Source organism: Falco peregrinus, chromosome 2 (genome assembly GCF_023634155.1).
Source record: "Falco peregrinus isolate bFalPer1 chromosome 2, bFalPer1.pri, whole genome shotgun sequence".
Lineage (NCBI taxonomy): Eukaryota > Metazoa > Chordata > Aves > Falconiformes > Falconidae > Falco > Falco peregrinus.
The window spans coordinates 82,675,586-82,693,322 of NC_073722.1; the positions used below are offsets into that span (position 1 = coordinate 82,675,586).

Sequence of the window (17,737 nt, forward strand, 5' to 3'; positions counted from 1 at the left end):
ATACATTATAATACACGGACGTGCCTTTTTTGTGGAAATGCTCAAACTCTGGTGACAAATGCCTAGATGAACTGGGGATCAAAAATGTATTTCTGGTGAACACAGAACCTCTTGGCTGGCACAGCCTAGATGTACCAACAGGCCTTTGGTATTATTCATGAGCTCTTCTCTAACAGAGTAGATACTGGAAAACAATAATAACTCCTTAATGACAGCAGGCTGTTAATCTCTCTTGGGTTTACATTTTAAATACTATTTGCATATCCCATACGTTTAAAGCAGTTTATAAACATTTAGAATGGCCTCGACTCTGGTAGACCAGGTTTTCACACTAAGTCTGTAATGACTCTTTTAGAGTGAAGGCCTTAAAAGTAGGCTCTGCTTTTAAAACACTGTTCACAGGAGTCTTAGCGCCAGAACAAATTTTCAAGATACGCGTTTCCAGACAACCAAGCAATTTTCTGTGTGTGCTCTTGAAAACCACTGGGACTTGACATCTTTGGGTAGGTACTAGGTTTTAAGTATTTAGTCTTTTGAATATTTGCTAAGGCTATTTAAAGTTATTTTTGTGTTGTAAGAAGTGCTTTGATGATGATCATGCTCACTATTATGCCAGGCAAGTTAATTACCTTTCAAAACTAAGGCTTCTGTCTTTCCCGATACGTAAAGTGTTAAGCTCTTAATTGTACAATATTCTGAGCACTGATTATTTCTTAAATCAAAGGTATTTTCAATTAATTATTAATTTAAAAATTATAGTGATTTATGCACACAAGTACCACAGGCTAGAAGAATCTAGGATTGTCGTGGACTTGACAGTATTAGGTTAAAGATTGGGCTCCGTGATCTTAAAGGTCCTTTGCAATCTAAATGACTCTATTCCATTCTATCTTTCAAAGAACATGGGAAATATGCTGAAGAAGAACTAGTCAAATAGGAAAAATACATGTATTTTGTTCTATGGAAAAAAAAAAAATCCTAAATTAGAAACAGAGTTGCACACATGAGCACTAACGTGGAAATGTAAAAACGATGGACAATGCCTAAATCAAAAATAATCTTCATTTACAACTATAAAGCTTAGGTGGTATAATTACAAAAGGAATACCACTAACCAAAATGTAACAAGGCAATATGAGAAAGTTACTTACCCAAAACTCTCATCTTCTCAGAAGCTAAGTCTTCAAGATTCACACTTAAGCTCTGCTTCTCAGGACAAAAGCAGCAAAAACTCTTAACTAAATCACTCTGGTACTTAAAACTCTCAAAAAGAATGGCAGGCTAGAAGTTCAACCAATTCCTATTGGTCCACAGCATATCCTTTTTCCTCTCTTTCCAAATTATAATGCTTTCCTCTTTATTTTCCAGTTAGTTCCTGAGACTGGAAAAGCTTTCTTTTGCATTTCTAAACTTCTATAAAAAAGCAGTGTCATTTGACAATTTTTGGGATTCTCGAGCCAAGGAGAAAAAATTCCTTTACAAAAATCAGTATGGAGGCTTCCTTTGAAATAGAAATTAATCTGACATGAGTCTTTCTAATAATCTGAATACAAATAAGAGATCTAATCATCGTCATCCTTAATCTACTTGCACAGATGTGGCAGGAACTTCCTTTCTGACAATATCACTGCATTGTTATGAGCGATTCATGAACCACTTAACAGCATCCATCCACAGTTCTTCAGTGCTTGAAGTACTGATGTACACCTGAGTATCCCACGTTATTAATACTGGCCCTTGAGACATCAGTATCCCGTTGCGTCAAGAAATGCTGCAAGGCTAGTATAATTAAGCTTTGATTTACCAAAAGAAGGCACGTTTAACAGAGCAATGGGAGTGAAAGTAGTAGATTTGACAAAGAATGTCTAGGATTTTTAACAGACATGTCTCAAGCAGCTGCTACCCACACGGTAAGCCTCCAGCTTTCACAGGTTCTCCATCTTATTTAATTACAAAACAGTGATATTACATCTATTTGGTCAATAATATCTGGCAGAGCCCATAGCTTCTGGCACATGGACCACTGCAGATTAGGCTGCCAGGCTGTGCCTTGACTGTGCTTGGGGTCAATTATTATAATTGTTCTTGAACAAGGACAACATCTGACAAACATGAACTTTAAGGATTTAAAGCATCAACACTGCAGTTCAAGAAATCTTTCTGGGGACTGCAGTTATGTGTTAAGGCATGTTACATCCTTCCTTTAGAACCATCTGTAAACATATCTGAAGTCCTGTAATTTGAAAAGACTGATGTAACGAATATGAATCAAGATAATTATAATTTTTCTGTAAGATGGACTAATTTTAAAGTCATAAAGATGTCTTCCAACACTGACAGACAGAAAAGCCTGTAAAAGGCATCTATAGAAGTGCTGGACTAATAGATCCATACAGAGCCCTGTGGTAACGAAATACTTGGCTGCTAAGCATTAATATTCCCAGCAAAATCAGGTAATCTCCCACTCGGAAGCAGTGATGCAACAAAAACAAGGCCGTAATAATGATAAAGTACTGGCAGAAAGAAATTTAGCCTATAAAAAGGCCAACACTGCCAGTGCCTCAGCATTTCGATAAGGACTAAATTGTTAAGCTACTGTCAAACAACTAAGAAAATAAGTTCTGAAGATGGACACTGAAGCACTTGCATGAACTGCAGTTGAAACTACAGGGCAACAGCAACCAAAGCATACAGAAAGACTTGCAAAGAGCACTGGCAAAATGCAGATTTCAAAGTCTTGCAGAAACACATTATAGTGTCTTGGAGGTATCTCAGAAATACTAAACTACACTTAAAACAGAATAAGGCCAAGAAAAAAATGCAATAAACACCACTGAGCCATACATAAGTGTTCAAGCATTAGTCAAGGCAGGACAGCTACTACAAGAAGATCTTTTCCTGAGGAAGAAAGATCTGACTTAAGTATTCATAAGAAGTTGCTTATATCAACTAGAAGTTGTGAGTAACGTGCAGTAATGGGTCTAGTGTACTGTAATGCGTCATGAAAGACCTCAAGCAGAAAGAAAGAATGAAAAAGAGTTGCAAGTGCTTGTCTGATCCTGACAGTCTTGAATTGTGAAGCTAAGATCAAAGGGCAAGAGGGCTTCTCAGATAATGACTCAAGCAAATACTATTTATTTTTAAAAAGCACAATGCAATTTCTATCTCAGTGTGATACATACTGTTGACTTAATTTTGTATTCACTTTGAACATTATTAATCAAAAGTGGTGCTGTAAAACTGCAGATCTGCCCAGAAAGCACCTACTAAGCTCAATGAATACAGGGAACTGTCTACATGGCTTGAAGCATTCTGTGAATATCAACTTAGTTTAGTAAACATCAGAAGAAGCCAATGAATTCCTCTACCTAGCTATCTCTCTCCTATTAATAGCACAGGTCTAGGTAAAGGTCTTATTTAGATTGTTCAATCAAGTAAAATATAACCAAACATGAACATACTACAAGGTTTAGCATTAACAATGTAAATTATGAATAGAGAATTCAGTGGGTCACTAATACAGTAGATAGGACTGAAATAGTTGTGCAAGAGCTAATAGTAAGATGTGACAAAAGATTACTATAAGCTTTTTCTTCTCCTTATACCTTCAAGAATACAGGTTTTGTTGACAGTGTTAACTTGGAAAGATGAAGTGCATGTTTAATGTGCAAGGATTGCCAAAACTGAGATTCCATCTCATTTACAATGTTGAGGATACATCTTTTTTACCGTATGCTCAAACACACTGTGGTATCAAAAGCTATCTAATCTGTTTTAAACCAGCACCTTATCACCTTAATACCATGGTCGAGACAGTGAGGAAACTGGTAAAAAGGGAAGAAAATCTTGATAATGTTAGATTTTGAAATGGGGAGAATCAGTGTAATCGAAAGTCAGATCCCAGATGTTTAGCCTTTGGGGTACCATTAATATAATTCAGGAGTGTCCAGATCAGTCTTTATGATACCATCCTTGGGTTTCCGCAGTATACTGAACAAATGTTTTAGATAATAAGTATTTATAGGCTATAGAATGCAAAACTACTTGAAACTAATCTGTGGGAGTGCTTTCTTAATGCCCTGGCTATGCTGTACATGAAAAGCCAAGTGGTAGAAAAGCCTTGGACCATACTAGGCCACACGTCATGGCTGTACTTCCTCTGACAACTGAAAAGTATTACATTGCCCTTCAAAAAATAAGGGTATTTACAGATTAACCTGAAATGGTTGTGATGGTGGGGTTTTTTTTATTTATTTTAAAGACAACTAACAAAAATGTGTTATGTTCTTTACTTTAAGAACAACTTTACTTCTGGGATGGGTTATTTTTAATTTAGTAATATTGTTAGCGACACATAGATGCTTATAAAAGAAAAATATTGTTCTACTACAAAACAATCAGGGTATTTTGAAAGACTGAATGTTAAATTTTTAACTACAAAGTTACCAAAGTTAACCAAAGCAGACCAAAGTCTGCTATTTAGTACTTATCAGCAGAAGTGCAGCTTTATTTTTGTTCAGATTTACAACTGGCAGATGTGCATGATAAAAATCTTTATTTCCACAGAAATCAGAGTCAAACCACAGATGCTGAGTGCTAATGGGAATTTATTGCAAGAGTTTTAAGGGCACAAGTGAGATTTAAAACCTGATATTAAAATTTTCAAGATCGATGAACTGACTTTGAAAATTTCCCACCAAATCAATCTTATCTTCTCTGCTGGCAGTAGAAATTTGGACCCTTGCTGCTATTTACCTCTTTGAAAATCTCCCTCATGTTCCTAAGAAAAATGAAGGGGCAATTCTGTCCAGTTTCAGCCAATATTTAATGAGTAAATTATTTGATTCATTACAAGTAGTTTGATTATACAATCTGTGTGATGTCTCATCTTGATCTAAAATTCTTATATGATTCTCAGGAAACTAATGCTCATAGGTTGTGTTTATTTGTTTAATGAAATCACATCAGGACATTAATAAGAGATTCATCTAGGCAGTAAAAATCAATTGGGTTTACGTCCAAATGACTGGAAAGAATGTTATCCGTAATGTTCATTCAGTTATTTTAATAGGCTCACAAAATAGAACATTAAGAATCCCTACTTTAGCAATAAAAAAGTTTATTTTATAATGTAGGCAAAGTAGATTGGGAAAGAAATAATTGAAGTAATTTTGTTCTTTATTTTGATGTCTTCCCTCTGCATACTTACTGGAATTTGGCATGACAACCAATATTGCTCTAAAAGCACTAGCTGCTGTTCTGCACTTTATTTAGAACCCTTGAATTTCTGGCAAGCCTCTCCATTTAGTTGGGTTGGATGGTTGGGTTTTGTTACTTCGCTTTAGGTATTCAAAGCAGGTCAAAAACCTTAACACAAATTATGGTACAGGATTTAAGAGCTTGTAGTTCACTGTAATCTTCTTAATACATTAAAAAAAGATAAAGCACTACAAATAGGTCAATCATATACATACGCAGATTGTTCTCATCTTTTACCTTGCTGTCTTTGGAAGCAGTAGCACCACTCATTGTTAGATATCAAACTGTCCTTGTATGTGTCACAAGAATTGAAGAACGCCCTGGTACATGGCTCATTCTTGTCAAGGTAAATGCTTCCAAGTTCTGACTGGTCCAACAATAGGTCATAGTTCGTATCAAGCCTGTTAAACATCCAGCCAAGGGAGTCTTTACAAATTGGCAAAATGCTGGTATCAAATCCTAAGAGGCAAAAAAAAATTTAAAAAATAAAATCATACAGCAGGAAAGATACAGCAGCTGCTGAGCTCAGCACCACAAAAGAATACTGCATCACGGAAACTGCTCCAGTGGTACATAGATACAGGACATAAGCAGTGTATGCAATTGAAATACTACGTATAAATTATATGTCAGCTTCGCATTAAAAATCATTAATCTGCTAAAAAAAATAATCTCACCATCAGTCTCAAAGCATTCAGAAATATGAGTTTTCTTGTAAAACATTATATATATAGCACACACATAATGTATAATTATAAATGATCTATAGTGATTTCCTGGAAAATAATTCTGCTGAGGAATTTCAGTGATATTATAAATCAGAAGAGTGAAGCTTAATTGGTTTGCAATGTTTACAGAACTAAGAGAATAAATAACAGGTAAGTTGTTGGAGTCCATCTTTTTCTTCATATAACTTATATTCAAATATATGAAAAAGGAACATGACACTCAGCCTCAACTATGCCTTGAAAGTTATTATATTTTACCTTTATCTGATATGCTTTACATCCTGGAGGAGGCAATGGAAAAGATGATTGCCAAGAGCAGCTGGCTGCCAGTATCAGACCTACTAAAATGGCTTGCATCTTCCTAAAAATTATTGCTTGGAAAAAGGGCCATCAGGACCAGGCTAAGTTAATTATTCCTGTAGCCAGAGCTCAGACCTCATGTTTGTTTTTCCTGCACCACCAGTAAAGTACATACAAGACTTCCATATGGACATGGATGAGAAATTCAGAAACTACCAGGCTTCTTGCCTATGTAGGTGTGGGTTGCATGGGATATACACACACTCGTTTTCCTGTTCATGCGCTATGGGTTGTACCACAGGCTTATTGTGCAAGTGGCCAGGCAGTTGAGTATACATCTTAATATAGAACGAGATTTAATGCTACTAAATACTATTCTTCTGAAAGGTTTTCAGCTAAAACTAAGCACTGAAAAACTGAGATTGGTGAATATGGCCATAGAAAAGTTGACATGAGAGCACACAGGAATTCCCAGTTTCTACTGCTGTTATAATCAAACCTGCCTCCCTTAGTTGTTGTTCTGAAAACAATGAAAAATATCTGAAAAGTGTTTCTAAACTGCTAAAACAGGTCAACTTGGATAACTCTATCATCAGATTTAGAAATCAATAGATTTTCTGTCAGACATATATGTATATGTAGAAATGTCCCTACTGTGGTAGAAGAACCATTTCAGAAAGGAAAAGAAGAAAGGTGAAAGCACCAAAAACTCCCTGGGGAAGTCAGACAACCACATAAACTTCCTTCCCCAGAAATTCTAAGTTAACTATGACTTTTTTTCAGGGCAGCCTCACTTTTTCTTCCTCCCTGTTGATCTGTCGTATTCATTATTATTTCTGCTTGAACAGAAGGAAAAGAAGAAAGAAAAAAAATATGGCAAGCCATTTTATATTTATGACGTATTTAACACAATTTAAAAACATAGCAAAGCATTCAGCCAGTGGTCTCTCCCTTCCTTCCTCTCCAGCTCGTGATAAAAAAACAAGACAAAACAACTTATTTTTTGTGGATTTGGAAGAACAGAGAGAGACAGAACCTGAATGAATGAATAAGGATATACAGTTGAAGCGTTATTCAACTTTACCTGTAAAAGTTATCAAAATTATTTAACAGATGTTTCTGATTTGAAAAATTCTGGAAGGTTCCTCCATCTTAAAACATTTTGTCTAAGGATGAATGTTCAGTATAACATATTTACATCTAAGGCTCTCTTCATGAAGGCCTCTTAACACTTCCCAAATATTTCTCTTTTCTCTGCTAGTCCTACTTTAGCTAGAGATCCTCCTCAAGACCCTGGATTCACAAAGGGCTCGATGTAAAACCTACCATTTCCTATCCTGCCTTTTGTGTACTTGCATGAAGGAAGGAATTATTGTGCTCACAAAATTTTTCTGCATTTGGCATTCTGGCCAGCTCACCAAAATGTAAGAGAAGTTGCAGGAAAAGAGCAACCATGAGGAGATAGATTTTAATGAATAAGATGCCAGCCAGAAGTGAATATTAGATAAAAGCCAGTTTTAAGGTGTATTCAAGAATGAATCTTGTGGGCCAAATGAGATAATTGTAGAAAATACATCTGCATGTAGAATTATAAGTGTAAGTTTATTGAAAGAGGTATCACTTTCAAGCTCCAGAAAAAGTATTTTTAAATTAGCATTTATGCTCCATGCTAGAAAAGCTCACATCATTAAGTACTTTGTATTTTAGGACACTAGAACCTAGTGCTATGTATTTAATAAACTCTACTAAGGGGGAAAAACCCCAAACACTTGCTTATTTTATTTCTCTCAGTCAGTTTCCAATTTTACTCTAAAAAGAAACAGATTTGTCTGAAGAATAATGAAAGACCACTGAACATTTCAAAGGTTTTACACATCACTAAATTAAGGTTGGAATGATACTATATATCTGCAGAATATTTTATCCCTACTTTTTTCCTGATTCCCTTAACTAGCAGTAGCCTGTAAATAGAGTTAATCCTCTATTCCCATTCCTCATTTTTTTCTCACTTCTTTCTATATAGCTTTTAAACTTTTTTAAAAGTGTGTCTAACAGTGATGTCCTACTGGATGTTTATCTATCATATTTATCATAGCTGACAGAGCTTGTAATTAAAACATTTGCACTGGAGTCATAATTAAAAACCAGATGATTTTGTTAAAATCACTGATATCAACAGTAAAGCACCACCAAAATGTCATTATGTTCTAATAATTTCTATAAATCTAGCTAAAATTCAACTTAACTACAGTTCAATATTTAAATATAGAGTCTGAAGTCTGATATTGGCGATATACACTCCCTAACAAACACAAATATATTACAACTGGCACTTCAGAATTAATAAAACTACTTCAAACAATAATATTTCATATTGGAAACTTATTTTGCTATTGTCAAGCCTGAAAAATAAACTTTACACATATTAAAGCTGTCATAAACTATCTATTAAATAGAATCATATACTAGAGAAAAAACACTATGGGTCATGGGGCCTCCACTGAATAACTGCTTGATATAATAATTTCAAAAACTAATCATGCTTTACCTTGAAAGTAGCTTATGTTTCTTTTTTTCAGAACTTGATTATAAAGTGATTTGCATTATTATTTATAGCCCCAGTATATTTTTTGTTGATGTTACTACTTTTTTTAATTCTTTCTCTTCTCTGGTACTTTTAAACAGAGAAAATCACATCCCTTCTTAGCTTTCATTTGGCTTGTTTCACCAAGCCAAACTTTCACGACCATCAGTCCCTGCACTACAGCATAGAAATGTCTGAAATCTAGGTCAAATAAAAAAAAATGGCTAATGTATTTCAGAGGTAAGCCAGGCACATGTTGACAGAGACAGAAGCAGCTTTGTTTGATCTAAAACAGAGTAGTGCTCCTCCTCCAGAACTGCTGCACCACGTAAAGATCATCACCTCAGTTCCATGTTCACGTTATAAACCTTTAAGAAACTGCTGTGGTAAAGTAAAACGCTTGGTTCAATTTTGAAGAACCTTTAAGGAACTGTCTCAGTTTAAGATTATCAAAAGTGCTTTTTCTCTGCAATTACCTTCTTCCTCTACTATAATGTTGGTAAAATAATACAGCTGTCACTCCTGAAGGTGATATACTTGAGAAAAAGTGTACAGGAAAGCACTTAAGGACATACCTAGCGTTTAACATCTGCTAACATGGTTTGACACAAGGGGGTCAGGTGATACAGAACTAAGAATCACAAAATCGCCAGGTGACCTTGAACTAGGAAATTAATTGCCCAAATCACAGTCTACATATATTATCACTCTGAGCACCAACCAGAATGCCGTTCTGACACATTATTCACAGTTGTGACATAAAACAAAAAGCAGAAACTGAAGGGGAAAAAATTAGTATAGTGAAGAACAGTAATTTATTCTTGATGATTAAGTACCAGGACATTACACTGAGGAGAACAGAAATGGCTGCCTAGAAGTCTAGATTATGAAAGAAGATTTTCTCTCATTTGAACCACTTATTTGAAATCTATTTCTATATACCATAACGAAATGAGCTTTAATGCAGCTATTTCTGAACACTGCCTAGAAAAATGTGAAGTACTAGCTTAGGCTTTTTTCCTCAGCTAAGACAATCCCAAGGGAAATATTCTTGAGAAATATACCTCTCCTCCATGGCTTACACACTTGCATTCAAAACATTTCCTCAAAAGGAACCAACAGAAAGGCTCCTGTGCTTCTGATTATTTCTCAGGGGAGAATTTAAACTTTTAGTAAATATAATCTACTTTTCAAGGTAAAACTATTGTTTGCCTGCTTATTAAGCTCATAAGCAATAAATTCTTGTGTACAATGAAGAAGATAGCTTTTGACATTCTGTGGAAATCAAACCAGCATACATACATACGGCTCACGTATTGAATTACAGAAAAACTGTTTATCTAATATACCAAAAAAAGTAAACTCTGTGATTCTTTTCAATACCAGTACTGTCTGGTACAATAAAAGACAGTGATAAATCATACATGTGAATAAACACACATGCACTCCGCTAGAGTCCTGACTGCCATCTAGGCCACATCTTTGTGCATCTAGGCCATAGCTTTGACTTTTTCAGTGTACAAGCTGCATAGCAAGAAGGTTTTCACTTGTGATGGATTTGTCTAATATTTTGACTACCAGAAAATCTTCAGTTAGCAGCATCTCACAGCTGAGACCTACTACGCACAATCTGGGAACAAGTTTTCCTTCCTAATGTAGTTTTATCAGGACAGATCTGAGCAGGAAAGACTACACTGAAGAAAGAACTAAGCAGACATGAATGCTTTCTGTTGCATTTGCTGTTCACAAAAGTGCTGATGTAGCTGAGACTCATCTGGCTCCATACTAGGCCAGAAAGGAGGTTGCATTAAGCACGACATTCCCTGTCACATATCTAAAGCTGTAATGTATTCCTGCACACGGTGATTACACAGCTGGGAGCAGAACCTGGCTTAGGGCAAGACGTGGGTCAAGTACTAAGGGTCTTACAATAAACCCATGATAACTGACACTTGTCGTACAAAAAAAAACAGATAGAAGGGAAAGAAATAAAGCACAGCTGCAATGTACCTTAAACACCCGTGAAAGTTTGCGTCCTGAAGCCTCTCCTTCGCCAGAAAGTGTTTTAGAGAATTTTATGGCTGGGGGGGGGGTGCGATGTGGGAGGGGGAAGCAGAATCAAGATGAATCCTATTGCTGGAGGCTACCAGTTTGCTAATAGATCAATAGTTCAGATGAAATGTATTCTGTGGGACACCAGACTTAGCATTTTATTAATAGGAGTGACTGTTAAGGAAGAGAGAGAAATAAAATAAAATGCTACAATAAACATCTACATTTGTTTCATTGTGTGTAAGGATAATTCTTTACAAAAGATTGAGTCAAAACAAGCTTCAGTCAATAATACTGATTTAGTTAATTGAAAATATTAATTTTACGTAAAGATGAATTAATTTAAAATTCATGCTCAGAATTACTTCTAGGTTGATTCTTCTTCTAGACTGTTGCTCTAAGGGTGCCTGGGCCTATGCTAACCCAACACATGCAGAAAATCATTAGAAGAACCTTTTCTTTCTAGGAAATTAGAACCATGGTTCAGGTTGCCAGCCTGTACAACTTCGCAGTACAGCTTATGGGACATTTTCTGAGATAAACTCAGGAAGTAGCCAAATTATCAGGTAGTTAGCATATTCAAGATGTCAAAAATGATGTTTAAAACTGCAGTTCTTTTTATCTCTTCTAACTCTAGAATAACTGAATGTAAGAGTACTGACAGAAGTAAGCAAAAACGTATTGTTCTGCTTACAAGTTCTGTCTGTACATCAGGCTTTTGACGTATTATTCAGCGATAAAGATCAGGGAAATTTAATTATCTCTGCATAATGTCAGCTGTGTCACTTCATCAATAAGGAATTAGGATAGTCAGAATGAAGTAAAAACCTCCAATCAAAGAACTTAAGTTGTTAATTTTATTTACACTTTTCTGTATGAAATTGGTCTTTTCTTGATGCAAGCTTGTAAGGGTAATTGGCAATTTTATTCTAATAATACCTGACTATGTTTGTTCTAGACAAGCCAATTACAGGTAATTTTTTTCAGACTTCTCATATTTTCCTGTTATTTTCAAAATTGTTAGTGTATTAGACTCCAAAGAATCATATATTCCCGAGCCATAAGTAGATTCTCTTTTACCTTTGGGCTCTGGTCTTTCATATTCTAACATGACAAGGCACACAAGTATTCTTCAGAAACAGACTGCCTGCTAGCAGAAATATTTGTGGGACTATGATAATTTCTGTGCTTTGCATTTGATGCATTAATTCCCTAGAATTTTATCACACAAAGTTAATACAGAAACAATACAAATTATTTCTAAAGACTTTAAATTGGTACGTAAAATCACAATTTTTCAACTTGTTATTTCCCCATCCACAAGGGAATAATAGTGGGGGTTTTACTGTAGTATGGTGGTAAAGTACCCTTTTCCCCTTTGTGTCATCTATTTAGACCACAAATGACCTGAGGACGTGATTTAAGTGTTTATATAGCATACATAGTAATGATACTTATAGTTACATGCAATCTGAATACATCTGGACACAAAAGGGATTTTGGAAATAAACCCCTATCAATTATTTGAAATATTCTAGTGCGCGTTGCTAAGAAGAGTCAGCTTTGGGAAAAAATAAGTGTCAGTTAAAGAAAATTATGTAAGTCCTGTAAAAACACAACCATGTAGGCACTTTACAATTTTTAACTTGTCAGCACATTGATGGCTGTAGCAGAACAACTTAAAACACTGTTGTTTGGTTTGTTTACAAATAATATTAATGATTGTACAGATCAATGTGGACTATTTAAAGCTGGAAAAAACCTCTGAAAAGCACCAGCAAGGCACTATAAACTTGCACCACATCTACCTTGGTCAGAAGGACTGTGCACAAGCCTTTTAATAAATTTGGTCCCAAGGGCCACCTGAGAGAATGAGATGTGAAAAATCCGAAATGCAAACAGAGAACCAGAAAGGATGTCACAAATTACTTTTTTAAATACAGGATCGTTTACTATCCAAAAGTAATGAACAACTCCAGGGATCTACTAGAATAATCAGGACTCTGAAAGAGGGAGTTGTGTTCCGGTGGCTTTTTGTCATAGCCGTTGTTCTGTACAGATTACTGCACCTCGTGTGCTAAGTAAAAGGTCATTACACATAAGTTATTTCCAAGATCTATTTCCATGCGTAGCTCTCAAATATCCCCAAAATAAGGGCTGGACTCCCTGGCATATTTAAAAACTAATGCTCCTGATGTCTTGGACCTACAATGGCTTTGGAGACCAACTTTGAGGAATTTCATTAATACTTGAAAGCTTAGCTCTTGAAGACAGTTTTAAGAATTTCTTAATGGTATTAGAAAGAAAATTACTGTGTTGCATGGTTATCATTATTTTTGTTTCTTTGTGTTTATAGTGACATAGTGACCTAGTATTTTCTTCTAAACCACAGACATGTTAATTTCTCATAAGATGCAATATCTTTTGCTGCCTCAAATGAGGAATTTTGAAGATCAGAAATGTACATACCAGAAAAATCATATAGTTGCATTAATGAAATCAGTTTTTAAACAATTTTTACATCCCCAAATCCACAAATGAAAGAAAACTACTACTGACTGTGCGTTCATTCGATCACTTTCAGTCTACAGACGGACTGCCTTTTTGCGGTACCCTGTCAAATTAAATCAATCAGGTAAATATTGGCTATTTATAAAACCTAGTAAATAAGATCTTTTATAATTGAAAGCATTTTTTTTTGCACAAATAGATATATGCAATTTGAGTAACTAACCACAGTACTGCACCACTAGCCTCTAAGCAGTTATTGTTCAAATGTTTTTGTGAAACCCTGTGGGTTTTGTCGAAAAAACTCTATTTGAAAGAAGAAAAGAAGAAAAGATAGGACAAACTCAATGTTTTACATGTAACCAGTTTCTAAAATTTGATTGGCTTTAGTAAAGAGAAAATAAACATGCCAGGGCCTTGTTTACATCTTAGCATTCCTACAAGAAATAGCAAACTCTTCAAGACTCTTGTAACAACACCACCTCTGTTGTTAAGATTAATGAGTTACAACTCTTTGAAGCAGAAAAAACTAATTTTAAATCAGTATAGTAATCAATTAATATTTTGCACAACATTCTAGCTGTTTAGGATTAATTTCAGGTACCAAGTTACAAGTGTAAATCAAATATTTCTGACAGCACCACATTTAAAGGGAATTTAAAGTCACAATGAAAACAATGGTTTTTTTCCACACAGATTATATTTCCTTACCTCTTGAAGAAAAAGAGACCTGAAGAGACTATTCTTAGCCGTCTAAATCAACACTTGATTCTGTCGCTTGAAAAACTGGTAGGGTAGGATCCAGTCTGACTTATGCCTAAAATTTCAGATGCCTCCTAAAGTACATGTTAATACTTCATACTGTCAAAGGAAAGAACTTCATGACTTCGAAGGCTTCCAAAAGGAAATTCTGAAAACTGGGCCAGAAACTCTTTTTTTACCCCTCAATTGGAACAATTGTATGTTTGAGGCAAATATATCTCTCTACCTGCCTTAGAATGAGTCCTCCACTAGCTCAGCTTAGGTGGAAAAGATCCCACAGACCCTAAACCTTTGGAAGAAGCTAATCAGAATGGGACCACAACCTTTTCTGCAGAAGAGCTCGTCATGCTCACAGACCAAAGTGCTTCATGCAATTGAACAATCTGTTCTAAAAATACCCATGTAACTCACAACTGCTTTGGTCTACATAATCTAAGCAGATGGTCATTATGTTCTGCATTGAACATGAAGTGCCATAACATGAACGCTTAGGATGTACTAGATGTAAAATCAACATTAGGTAGACACCACTCAATCTTATGCTGATTGAAGTCAGAAACCAACCAAGCAGTTTGGATCACATAACATATTTCTAGGTCCAAAAATTGACAAGATCCAAAAATCCCCAAGACTTGCATTTTCAGTCACATATATTAAAATCTTAGATCTTAAGTCTAAATACAGTCTTTGATTGCTATTATTGAGTAAAAATTTGCAAACATACAAGTGATAAAATATATGCGAGTAAAATATATTCACATACACACCGTGATACAAATACCTGTTTCAAGTACAGATACTAGGTCTTACCAATGCAACCTATGTGTCTAAGGAAAAAAGACCAAGGAAAATGTCTATGGGAAAAATCTCACACTCTTAAGAATTTTGTGCTTGCACTACATTTCAGTATATTCAAAGTATTGATTATGAACTTCACATTCCTATATTACATAGGACCCAATTACTTGAAACAGTGACTTTTTATTTATGTATGCTGTAGTACTTAATAGCTGTACAGTCATTTCTTTTATCATTGCCTGAATTTTATTGAACTTTTACTGCATTATCAGGTTTCTAAACAGCTGTGCTGCATTTCTGACCTTACCTATTCAGTGTTACCCCCAACAAAGTGAGTATTCAGCAAGAAACAGGACCCTATGCAATGGTTCAGCTGACCTTTAACTGAGTGATGTGCTAACACAAGCTGTATTATTAGATACATTTTATTTATTACTATCCAATAAATGCTTACGTAGGAGGTGCAAACTTTGTATTTCTGTTGTTTTCATTACTGGATGAGAAGCAGATCATGTGCCAGTTATGGGCACCAACCAGAATGTAAATTGGAAATACATATTTTTAAATGTGTTTTTTTCAATACTGATAAAAAGTGGCATGATGGTATTACTACCTTACCTCAGAGACATTTTTTCTCAATATTAAGAGAAGTATTCCCAGATAACACAGAATCATCTTTAAATCATTGTTTTACCAAATTATTTGTATTTCTTTTAGCATGAAAAATCACACAAAGAAATGACATTTCCAATTAAATTAAATAAATGGATTTCTTAAAAAAAGTAATGCTACAAATAGCAATCAAAGAAAAGGCAAAAAAAAAAAAAAAAAAAAAGAAAGAAATCCCAAATACTTAAAACGTTAATAATGAATGACTAAGTAAGCAGCCAGTGCTGGCCAAGTTCTGTGAAACATACTTTGGAGGAATTCATAGTTTGCTTTTCATATCAATGAAAGGTAGAGTTTTATGGCCTATGAAATCTAATTTGACCCTCCTTCACAGTAGGACATCAGTCTTGAAACTATTATTGCACATTTATAAGCCCTTTGATAATTCCATTTTAAAACTTTACTACTTTCCACAAGGAAACACCTATTTAAATATCTGAGGAAGTTAAAAACAAATTACGCTCCCTACTGTTTCCACTTCATTAGTACGCCTGAGTCCTCCCATTTGAAGTACATCCTTGAAAGTTCGTTTTTGCTTACAAGCTTCTTTTCCTTATGTTCTTCTGTACCAGTACCTACAGTGGCATCAACTAGTAGTGATGGGTCACAGGTAATTATATCTCCTGTACATTATTTCTTAGGGCTAGCCATTTCACAACTCACTTTTCTCTATGGAAAAGCTGCTCAAAAATCCCTACTTGTTTCTTCTGTTTAGTCTCCTTATACAGCAGCTAATTATCAATCAAATAGACAATTTAATAACATTCACAAATGAAAGCATTGTGAATTGTAGCTGCCATACATTCTTACCAGAGTCCTGCAAAACAACACTGAAAGTTTGAAATGAATATTTTATATCAGTACTAAACCATAAATAAGAAATTAACTTTAGTAAAGCACAAAGTTATGGTTTGTACGCACGCCTATTTAAAGCACATAAGAATAAGGCTAGTCTTAGCAATGGAGATATAGAAGTACAAAAAACTATCAAAGAGAACATGAAATAAGACAAGCAGAAATCTCTTACGGGTTCTTTCAGGCCTTTGAACAATCCTAGTCTTCTTATTGTGAATTCCACTTTCATGAAGTGCCTTAAACCAGTCTCTCAATCTGTTTGCAACCTCCCTGAATTCCAGGTCACTGCACACTGAAAAACAAAACATAGACTTGTTTAATGTTTTTCTCCTGAGTGCTAAATAGAACTTTTCAAACTATGCAAAAAAACCCCCACAAAACACAAAAAACCATAAAATATAAACGTATATGTTCCACAGCTTTCTTTAATTCATAAACTTCAGTTTCATTACTTCATGCCTTCAAAACCCAATTAAGATCCTCAGAAATAAATGACTGATGTATGAAGCAATTATGAAAATATATATAACTAGAAATTAAAATTATCCTATGCAAACTACCGCCAACTGCAAACAGTTCTAGCACAGGTATTATCCCATCTTACTGTAGATGAGGCTGTATGGCAGAGACACCCATGACGGTCTTTTGGAGTTTCATTTTTATGTTCATTAAGGCAATAGTAATGGAAGCCCTACCAGAACAGGCGGGGGATGTGATTTAGGCAGATAATGCAGGAACACCCAACTTGCTTTCCTATGCTGAAATGTGAAAAGAGGAAGTAGGGTTGGCAGAGAAACTGCTTCAGGGAGTGTCCTGGAAGCTTATCTGATTGAATGTGGTTTTACAAGCCAACATTCATGAGCACGTAACTGCAAACAGGCAGCCATACAGCTGCTTGGTGATGGAAAGGATGGTTTCTTTGACTAGAAACAGCAAGGGTAGAAAAAGCATGCAGGACCAAGGACAGCATCTGTAGCATCAAGAACAGCTGATTAGGAGCAGACTGGCTGAAGTGTTGTACAGTACTGGTAGTACTGAAACCAGCAGCAGAAGCAGATAATAGATAGCAGCGAGGAGACCTATCCACTATTGAGCTGCTGGAGAAGACGAAGAAAAGGTGTGCTTGGAGCAAGCAGATATCCCTTCCAGAACTCTGCTTTCATGTATTGGAGAGAAGCTGGGAGAAGACAAGAAATAATAGGATCTGGAAGATGACAAAAGC

The 17,737-nt window shown here is 35.4% G+C and overlaps 1 protein-coding gene across 2 annotated transcripts in view; it reads right to left on the reverse strand.

Annotated features, from left to right (window-relative positions):
• SPOCK3 (SPARC (osteonectin), cwcv and kazal like domains proteoglycan 3) overlaps window positions 1-17,737 on the reverse strand; it is a 213,172-nt gene that overhangs the window by 4,141 nt on the left and 191,294 nt on the right. For both annotated transcript variants that reach the window (XM_055797783.1, XM_055797782.1), the window contains 2 exons: window positions 16,688-16,807; window positions 5,497-5,718 (listed from right to left, as the gene is read on the reverse strand). In XM_055797783.1, the coding sequence (XP_055653758.1) occupies window positions 5,497-5,718; window positions 16,688-16,807 (342 nt within the window). The remainder of the gene's footprint in view (window positions 1-5,496; window positions 5,719-16,687; window positions 16,808-17,737) is intronic.